Here is a 10,564-nt window from a genome sequence, read left to right on the forward strand (position 1 = left end):
ACACACACACACACACACACACACACACACACACACACACACACACATGCTTCCAGTTGGCAGGGTTGAATGCTCTGCCTCCCTGCAAACTAAAACACACAGAACGTGTCTGATTCTTTACTTATTTAAAAGGTTTTAGGTTACTTGGATGATGGGAGGAAGTTGACTCTCCCTTACAGACAGGAACTGTCATGTGAAGCTTATATGTTCATGTGTGTTTTTTGCGTGACGTAGCGGCAGCTGCTGGGTCTGGTTTGGCAGGTTTTTCTGTGGACAAGAAGAGAAAGCAGACAAGAGTGGAAAACGAAAGAGGCAAAGGCTTTCCCCCTCTTCACTGCTCCATTACGGATCTTCTCTTGTTGGTGTCGACGAATCGAGCGTCTGCTCCAGGTAAGGCTCTGCTTCTCTGGTTTGTGTGAATTTAGCTGAAGGATAAACAAAAGCTGTAGTCAGAAATGTAAACATTTCACGGTGGTTGAGTTATAGCGAACCATTTTGTTCCTTCTTGCTGGTAAAGAAAGATTTAGACGAGCCGTTTCCAAAAAATAAAGACAGAAAAGAAAAGAAAAACGTCAGAGAAGAAAGATTTCCTTTTGCTGTGAGTAAGATGAACATTCTTGGAGAAAAGGAGAGAGTGAGTCATGAGGCCGGAGAAAATGATGTGGTCTTCTGCTCATAATAAAACCAGATGCTTGGGGTGGGCTCACTTCAAAAGACATTTTTAAGAAATCTCACAGCATTCCTTATCAGCTTTCGTGAGCCATAAAATAAAGTTTTACTCAAAGTTGAACAAATGTAGCTTCAAGATGGAAACCACCTGGTGTGACGCTTCCTGTCAGAAACAGCTGAGCCGTCGATGCTCGGCTCAGAAACACTCCTGGCTTCGTATTTTAATCAAAACTGGCTCCAAAGCTCTTCACCAGGAACATCAAATCGTCTCTGGATAAACCTGTTGATTGTCAGGATCCTTTTTTTGTTTGTTTGTTTGTTTTACCAAGTTCTGCTGCAGGTCTTGAGCTCTCATCTTCTGTTAGATCTTCAGGAATCTGGAACCACCTGAGAACAAATTCTGTTTTTGAAAAGCATAACATCAATTTTTGATTGTTGTTCTGAAAAAAAGTCATTTTCTTTTGTTTAAGTGGATCCAAACAATGTTTACACCAGGTTTCAAACAATTCAGATCAGATAATGATCACTGGAAGCTAGATTTTAAGATAAAGGGTTGTAAGCTCAATCATCCAGGTAGGTAACAACAAAAAAGGTTAAATTATGTCATCTGGCCCAGTTTCTTTACGTGAGAAACATTTCCATCCAGAGGACTTATTCAGTCTATTTACTGCTAACCAGATCTGTCCAGTGGCGGCTGGTGGAGTTTTCTCCATGGGGGACTATAACTCCAAAATAGACATATCTCAAGACAGATACTAAGGTATCACACCCGTGTATTTACATGACTGAAAACAACAAAAGCAACATTATAATTTCATGTAGTGTTCTACTTTTTACCTAAACCTAAAAAATTAACGCACCAGTTTAATACAATATGGACATGGCTATTAGTCAGCTTTCTAATTATTTAATATATAAAAACTATTTATTTTATGAGTGTATGTGTTCATTTAATAGCAACAATGCAAATTCACATAGCGCCTACAAAAAAGTAGACCACTATATTATATAGGGCAAGGTGTGCGCCTCACTTCTTCACAATTCAGCACTATGATTAAAAACATTGTCAAAGATCTACATCGCACAATTAGCTTCTATTTCACCTATTCTCTTGTTCCATTTCGCATCTCTATCTGAACGTCTCAAGCTGCATTCAGCTCTGGGCGCAGGAGAGGTGCGCCTCAGAATGACCTATCTCTTGTATTGAAGAGGAGTTACTGCGCATGTACAACTTTTAACGAGAGTCTATGGGCAAAGATTTTTGCACCCCAGGGCGGAAATACGTCACCAATCAGACAACGTCGATGACCGAAACAACTTTACTCATCATTAACTATAAAATATTTATCTTACAAAACTAAAAAATATATACATATATTTTGAAATATTTTTATTTCATTATTTCATTTTTATTTTTATTTTTTATGTCTTATTCAAGGTAATGTGGTGAGTGGTGGGGCGGCGCCCTTGCACCCTCTATTGGCCAGCCGCCACTGGATCTGTCCCGTAAGTAGCCTTCACTGCTATGTTTCCAGCTAATCTCCTGTTGGAATCTCAATTCAGGATTCCAACAGGAGGATGGCTTGAAACAAAAGTGAAGGCCTATGGGACAGATCTGGTTGGCAGGTTGTAGACTGAGGAAGTCCTCCGGATGGGGGACGAAACGTTTCTCACTTAAAGAAACTGGTCCAGATGACACAGTTTAACCTTTTTTGTTGTTAGGTTTTAAAATGCTTGTCAACGACAACGCAAAACTTAAATCCAGACTAATGCAGTTAACATTTGCTGATTATTTCAAAAACTCAAAGTTTGTTTTCTCAGTCATCCAGGTATATAACAACAAAAAAGGTTGAATCATGTCATCTGGACTTCGTTTTTTTGTTAAAAAGAAACGTTTCGCCCCTCATCCAAGAGGCTTAACAAAAAAACGAAGTCCAGATGACATGATTCAACCTTATTTGCTGATTATGTTTTAGTTAATTTGGTTGTAGATTTGCCTGACTTTGAGGAGGATTTAACAACAAACACATGATTTTAGTTTCAGGACTTGACTTCCTGGTGCCGAGTTTCCTCCTAAAACGTTTAACTTCTTTTGTTTGTTCACAGCTTAAGTGAAGTAAAGAAAAACATAATTCAGTTTTAGTTCCTCTTATGGTTTATCTTCATAATGGTAACAACACAAAAACCTGCTGAGGAGCTTATTCATCTGGTGGATTCATGTGTTTTTACCACAGAAAGACAAGCTGGCATGTCGGTGGTCAGACAAATCTTTTCTGATCACTCGTAGACGTCAGCGTCACTTCCTAACGCAGCGCATTTGAAAAGCAAATGAGCTTTTCCTTCCAACAAAGCTGAGCTCAGATCCCTCTGCTCGTTTATAAGAACAGACTCTTTCGTTTGTTCCTGGCGGGTCCAATCCACGATATTCAATCTGTCCTGCAGATAAAGGAAGGTTTTCACAGCGGTTTTTAAAACTTATAAAACCCAGACTGAGTTTCTGGTTGATGAGTCACTCAGGTTTACTGAACTCCAAACATTTTAATTATTTTTTCTAAACAAGTAACTCAGACCCATCCGGGTTTTATTTCTCATTTTCCAGTAAAGCTGAGGGGAAGTTCAAAACTGCAGAGGTTCTGATGTCTATTACTAGTTCCCAAATGATCTCCAAATCAACATATTTAACCAAATTGAACATTTAGGGACATTTTACCTAGTTTTTATTTTACATTTGGCTACAAAAAAACAAAATAATATACATTTTTACTATGAAATGACATTTGCTGTTGAGTTTTACACCTTGATGGAGTTTAAATCAGTGAACAGATGCCAGCATTAAAATACATTTTTATCTTTTGTTTAACAGAAACCTGCACAGTACACATCCTGCATGCACTTCATGTTGCCTTCAGGGCAGATTTTTTTGTTGTTGCACAGATCAGTGATGGCGTTTAGGAACTAATCTAACCATCAGACCAAAGAGCTGAACATTGAAGTGGATTTCGTAACGCACTCTTTTGAAAATGTTCTATTTTTTTGTTGCATTTTCATCTGAACTCGTCCTTTAATTATTTAACTCTCAAATAACTTGAAACTTTTGCGTCCGCCGTATAAGAAGTCGAACTCTTCTGAGCTAAATACGTCATTACGCTTCACAAAACACCCACATGTTTATGTTGTCATTTATTTAGGCATTTTAAAAGCATTCTGTATCATAACATTTGATATTTCAGGGAGCAGAAGCGCAGCTCGGATGTCACCAACGTAAAGAAATATTGATCGAAACGTCACGTTTCTTGTTGCAGATTAACCCAGAGTGTAAAAGAAGAAAATACACAACAACATGGTTTGTAGCAATAGTTAATGCATATAAACATGACTAAATCATTCACTATATGATGATGATGATGTCGTCTCCCTGCCGCCGTCTACTTCCTGAAACTGAACAGGTTTCTCGTTGGTTCACTACCTAAATGTAACATAAAAAGTGTAATATTCACATCCCCTATGCAGAAGAAGGAACTATATTTAACACAATCAAGTGTTAGTGCTCAACATACGTGTTGGAGATGACTCTCACATACTACCACACCAAATCTGCTGTGGCAGCCATCTTGAATCAAGTAAGCAAAATCATTTGTGGACTTTTATTAAACCCATCCAGTGGTTTTATGAGATATTTTGCTAACAGTTAAACAAACACGCCGCTCATTTGGATGACTGATTCCATCCGAGCAATGGAGAGGAGCAGTGAAGAGTTTGCTGCACCACTGGTTATGTTCCTGCATGTTTCCACTCGTGTGTTGGGTAAAGTGTGGCTGAAGGTTCGTTGCAGCAGCTCTGACCGTCTGATCCTCCTTCAGAGGAAAGCTGGTTAGAAGTGAAACGCAAACATAAGTTGGTTATTGTTTGTTTTTCCACAGCGAGAAGTTCGAGGCCCAGACGAACGGCTGCAGGGATGAACTGGTCGGGACTCGAGAGTCTGCTGAGCGGAGTCAACAAATACTCCACAGCGTTCGGGAGGATCTGGCTGTCGATGGTGTTCGTGTTTCGCGTGCTGGTGTTCGTGGTGGCGGCGCAGAGGGTGTGGGGCGACGAGAGCAAAGACTTCGTGTGCAACACCCGGCAGGTAAGATCCACAAAGACGAACTTTCACAGATAGAGTGCGGAAAACACGCTCACCTGTGAGGAGCGTCTGTACAAGAGTGTCATGTTTTGTCTTACTGCCGTACGGAGGAAACGTGAGCATGATGGTTACTGAAACAACACTTGGATTTCCAGTATCCAGCAATACCCATTATCAGTCTGTGTTTTTATTTTATGCATGTATTTTCAATTCAACTACTCCTGCAGACTTTGTGGGGTTTTTTTTTTAGCTTTTCATTTATCAAAACATTCGGCTCATGCAGCAATTGGGTGTCATGACATTTGTTTTGTAACTTTTATACTATTTCATATTATTTTAAAATATCTATCTTTATTTAAAAAAAAAAAACAACTGCCACATAGAAATGTGCAAAGATCTTTGTACCTCTCTTGAAAATGTTCTCTTTAAAATCGTCTCCTTCTGCACAATTCTCCGTTTTTGTCTTCTTATAATAATATTAGCTTTAAGATATAATTTAGCTATATGTAGCTTTTAGCTACTGTTTTGCTGATTTCAGAGTTTAACTACGATTTTGCTAGGTTTAGTTTATAGTAATGATTTAGCTTGTTTCAGCTATTCGTCATTGTTTAGCTCACTATACTTTTGCTTCTGTTTTTAAATTTTGGCTTTTCACTACTGTTGATCAAATCTAATCCCGTCGGCTGTATTTAAAAATTAGCTTTAATGAACTGTTTTGTTCATTGTTGTCATTTAGTCATGATTTAGCTACTTTCAGCTTTTTGCTTTTGTTTAATAATTTTAGCTTTAAGCCACTGTTTTGCTCATTTTAGTTTAGCAATAACTAGTTTATCTTTTAGCAACTGGTTAGAAGATTTTTGCATTAAACAATGATTTAGCTAATTTTAGCTTTTTGCTTTTGTTTTGTTAATTTCAGCTTTTAGCCACTGTTTTATTCATTTTAGCTCTAGCTTATCTTTTAGTTACTGGTTAGATGATTTTTGCATTTAGCTATGATTTTGCTATATTAAGCTTTAAACAATGATTTAGACAATTTTAGCTTTTGCTTTTTAACTTTAGCTTTTAGCTGCTGTTTTGCTAGTTTTAGATCTAGCTATAATTAGTTTATCTTTTAGCTACTGCTTAGATGATTTTTGCATTTAGCTATGATTTTTATAAGTTTAACTTTAAACAATGATTTTGCTAATTAGCTTTTTTATTTATTTATATATATTTTTTTGTTTGAGCTTTTAGCCACAGTTTTGCTAATTTTAGCTCTATCATGCCGCTCATCACTTTCCACACTTTTGCTCCATTCAAGATCAAAGCGATCTGGTTTAAGTTTTCAATGAACGTGACTGAAAACATTCCAGCATTATGATTTGTTTAATTTTAAGTTAAATAATTTCTCACAAACTGAACATTATGTCATTAAATTAGACTAGCAATAATTCACAACTGGTGATTTTGTAGGTATCGCCCCCTGCTGGTCTTTAGAGAGAATGCAGGGCAGTGTTGCCAGGTGTATGATAATTATCGTATTTGTACGACAATTTTGCCCTCTGTACGATCAATAATCCCCAAAAAGGCCAAATATATGATAATTTGACCATTCCGTGAATGTGTGGTTGTAATCGGTTGTCATCAGCCTCTCAGAGTTTTTTGTGAACGCTGAAGGCATCTGTGTCCGCAAACAGATGCACGAATGGCTGAAAATTCCTGCCATTCGTGCTTTTCTAAATGTGACCTACGAGTGACGTGTATGCGTTTTTCTCAGAACAACGGCCATGATTGGCTGAATAGTCCGCTGCGCCCGCCCCACGAGTGAGGAAAAGAAAAGAAGAAGCAGAGCGTCCGGAAGCGGACCCATCACTACTATAGTGCATAAATAGATTTGTTATTTTGGTTATGACGGGTGTACGATAATTTCCCTCAAAATACGATAATTTTATGTCTCTAGTACGATAATCCCACATTTCTCACCTGGCAACACTGATGCAGGGTCCAACAGTGCTTTAGTACTTTTGTTATTTATGATGTCAAACATAAAAACATTTTGAAAACAACTTTAACTTTTTTTGCAGCCTGGTTGTACCAACGTCTGCTACGACCACATCTTCCCCATCTCCCACATCCGTCTTTGGGCGCTGCAGCTGATTTTTGTCACCTGCCCGTCTCTGATGGTGATGGCGCACGTGAAGTACCGCGAAGGGAAGGACAAGAAGTACGGGGAGCAGCACCAAGGCTCTCATCTGTACGCCAACCCTGGCAAGAAGAGAGGCGGTCTGTGGTGGACGTATCTGCTGAGTTTGGTCTTCAAGGCTGGGTTCGACACGTCGTTCCTCTACATTCTGTATCGGATCTACCACGGATACGACCTCCCCCAGTAAGCCTCGCTACTTCTTCTCAAATAAAAGCGATGTGGTTCTTTAATCTGCTCTACTCGTTTTCAGGTTGTCCAAGTGCTCGATAGAGCCGTGCCCCAACACCGTTGACTGCTTCATCAGTCGTCCAACAGAGAAGAAGATCTTCATGTTGTTCATGGTCGTCTCCAGCGCGCTCTGCATCTTCATGTGCATCCTCGAGATGATCTACCTTGTCGGCAAGCGCGTCATCAAAGTCATAAGGGTCCGGCATGAGAACGCGCAGATGATGTTCGCGGAACAACACGAACTCACCGCCATCGCGCCTCCCCAGTCCCAGTACCGGAGGACGGATCCGACGCTGACGGACAGCCAGATGAGTCTGAGCAGGAAGGGGAAAATTAAAGAGGGGCAGAAAACGACGGTGCTGTAGGACACAAACGGTGTTCGGTTTTTAAACTTTTACGACTGATGGTTACAGTCCTGTGCTCGGGTGGAGCATGAATGATTCTCCTCTAAAGGAACTGTTCATCAGGACCGCTGTCGGACAGAGTTCACGTTTCACAAACAAACAGATTGTACGGCGCGAGTGAAACCTGATGAATCTGCAGCGATACGATACATACGATACATGATATACGATGCAACGATACGATATCTGCACCTTCAGCACTGTTAAATTACTTTACGCCAATCGAGGAAATCTGTGCAATCTGCTTTTATCTTGTAGTGAGCCCAAATGGAGGCTGTGGATGAGTGGATCTACCAAGGCGGACTTACTCCTTACTCTAGGTTTGTCAAGGATTTCTTTGGCCTTATTGAAATGTGTGCTCAGGGCGACTGAAACATCAAACTAAACTTTACACCGGTTGTTGTGACAATAAAACAATCTTGACTGAGATGTTGACCAGCTGTTAAGGTAAGTTCAAGTGTTAGAAGAAAGGAGTCAAAGGGGATTACCGGTAATATGAAGACTAAATAAATAGAAGGACTCTTTCCAGTAAGAAAGAGTTTTAAATAAAAATAAATAAATACAAAGTTTGGTGTCAAAACTTTTCATTTTATGATTCTTGTCAACATGTCAATAATGGGATAATTTGCACAATTCCCTCCATCATCATTTACTCTCTAAAAGGTGGTATCTCACCGGGCAGGGACTCAAAACCACTAGAAAACACAGAATTTCAATTAAACTAATTCAATTCTAAATGTCTGAGAAAAAAAACAGAGTCGTGCAGCGTATCTAACCATTTTTTTAATGTCTTGTTTTGTCTGAATTAGCGCAGCTATAGCTGTTTTTTATACGTTAGGACAAAATCAGAAACCATGACACCAGCAAATATTTGTCTTTATATGTTTTTCTGTCCCTTTTTGTGCTTTAGAGAAGCTTAAGTCCAGACAGCTGACAAAATCTAGAAAAAAACAAACGTTATAGTAAATCTTTGAACAAATGTTGTTTGTTTTAACATGACGTCATGGTGTGTGAGCTTCGTGTAACTTGTGCAAGTGTGTATTCGTCTTGTTTTCAGGTTTTGACTGCAGATTATAGTTTCTGGGTTTAAATGTCAATCAGTCAGAATCTATTTCCTGTCGCAGTGACAAAAGAAAGTGTTTCATAAGAGGAGTTATATCATTTAACAGATTTAGTCAAAACAAATGAGTAAACACATTCTCACCTAACATTCAAGACTTGGAAATGGGAATATTTTTCATCACTAATTGCATTTTTTCAATGATACTGCACATATTGGTGAAGAATGTGAGCTGCAGTTAAAAAAGTCATTTTGACCTTACCTGCTGTTTCAGATGAATGCCTACCTGAATAGTTTGTTTTAAGTAGGATGTTATGTGTAAAATTAATGTATTTTTTACTTGCATGCCTAAATTATTCGTTACTTTTTTTTTCAACAGTAGCTGTTTTTTTTTTTATTTAAAAGGTTTTTTTATTGTTACCGTTTGTTTTTATTTTTAAATGTCTCACCCTCATCTACCACATAGGGGCGCTGTTCCACTCATCAGAGAGAGAAACAAAGCAACAATGTATTAAAAAGAGTTTTAGAAAAATGAAATACGGTACTGTACTGTATTCTGACAAAATAAAGAACGCCTGAATATAATAAAGTTTATTCTATCAGTCAATGATGACTGCTCTTTTAACCGCTAAACTCCACCTTCGCCTCTAACCGGTTCATCTGCCGGTAAACAGAAAAGGAGCGGTTTTGCTTTCGAAAGCAAAGCTCTTTTTGTCGGCCGAGATAAAAACGAGGAAAGCTGTTGTGTGCGGAACAAGACAAACAAGACAAAAAGAAGAGGCTATTTTATCTATTTTTTTCACCATTTCAAACTAAAGGAGAGAAAATATAAATCATATCCGACGAGGATGGGATTCGAACCCACGCGTGCAGAGCACAATGGATTAGCAGTCCATCGCCTTAACCACTCGGCCACCTCGTCATGTTCCCATGTAGGAGCATGACTTTTAAATAAAACGCAAAAGCGATGATTTTCCCTATTTCATGTATTTGATTAACACTTAAAATGTATAATACGCCTGGATAATAGGATTAAACTTGTTCTAGTAGCATCTGAGTTTTTGCGCGTGCTCACTGTCACTTTGTGCTGTAACTTACCTTTACCTACGTAGGCTTGTCGGTTTATTTTTGCTCCTGTCGTGTATAAACTTCTACTTTGTGTTAAAATTAATATGAACATTTCAAATTATAAGCTATCTAAAGCAATGCATAAATAAAAGTCCGTAGCGGAAGTGTTCTTTCTCTGCATTTTAATTTCTCGTTTATGTGGACGTTGTCGCCACCTAGTGGAAGAGCTGGGTATTACAGCAATTTGTCATCTGGACATTTTGTGTGAAATAAATTAAAAATAACAAATACGTGAGTAATGGTATTGATGTAGACAGAGTCTGGTCATCTAAACTTTTCTATATTTTTTTGTTTGTTTGTTTTTTTCTTCTTGTTTCATTTGACTAATTTGACTTGTAATCTTATTTCTCACTCTTTGAGCCTTGCATTTTCCCATCAATCATTATATTGTTTAACATATATACTGCACATTTTGTTAAACTTCATCTGACCAACCCTTTTTATTCAATTTACTTGAAACAATGCATTTGAAAATTTACTGGAAAAGTAAACGTGGGGCACAATTTAATAGTCTTTTGGTCGTTAGAGAGCTGCTCACTGAGTGAGAACAAAAATAAAAAAAGAAAACATTAATAGTCCAAACAGTTAACTCTGCAGATCTCAAGATAAACCCTGAGGTTTTTCTCAGCAGTATCAGTACCCTGTCTTTTCTGACCACACATCATGCAGCGTTTGATTATTCTGCAACATCTTCAGACGAGAACTCTCGACTGTTTCCACCTCTGGGAATCACTATGGCAACTTGAATCAGAGCTGCAGCCCATCCAGCA

General features: G+C 38.5%; 1 protein-coding gene and 1 non-coding gene across 2 annotated transcripts; one reads left to right on the plus strand and one right to left on the minus strand.

Annotated features, from left to right (window-relative positions):
• The first annotated feature begins 4,624 nt into the window (after window positions 1–4,624).
• On the plus strand, window positions 4,625–7,567 carry gjb9a (gap junction protein beta 9a). The gene is made up of 3 exons (XM_037695198.1): window positions 4,625–4,795; window positions 6,856–7,157; window positions 7,225–7,567. The coding sequence occupies exons 1-3, from the start codon at window positions 4,625–4,627 to the stop codon at window positions 7,565–7,567; spliced, it is 816 nt and encodes a 271-aa protein (XP_037551126.1).
• A 1,939-nt stretch (window positions 7,568–9,506) lies between these two features.
• Window positions 9,507–9,588, minus strand: trnas-gcu. Its single transcript has one exon. It is a non-coding gene; the product is annotated as a tRNA-Ser (tRNA).
• Window positions 9,589–10,564: the final 976 nt, after the last annotated feature.

The sequence above is a fragment of the Nematolebias whitei genome, chromosome 21 (assembly GCF_014905685.2).
Source record: "Nematolebias whitei isolate Nwh7 chromosome 21, NemWhi1, whole genome shotgun sequence".
NCBI classification, from domain to species: Eukaryota; Metazoa; Chordata; class Actinopteri; order Cyprinodontiformes; family Rivulidae; genus Nematolebias; species Nematolebias whitei.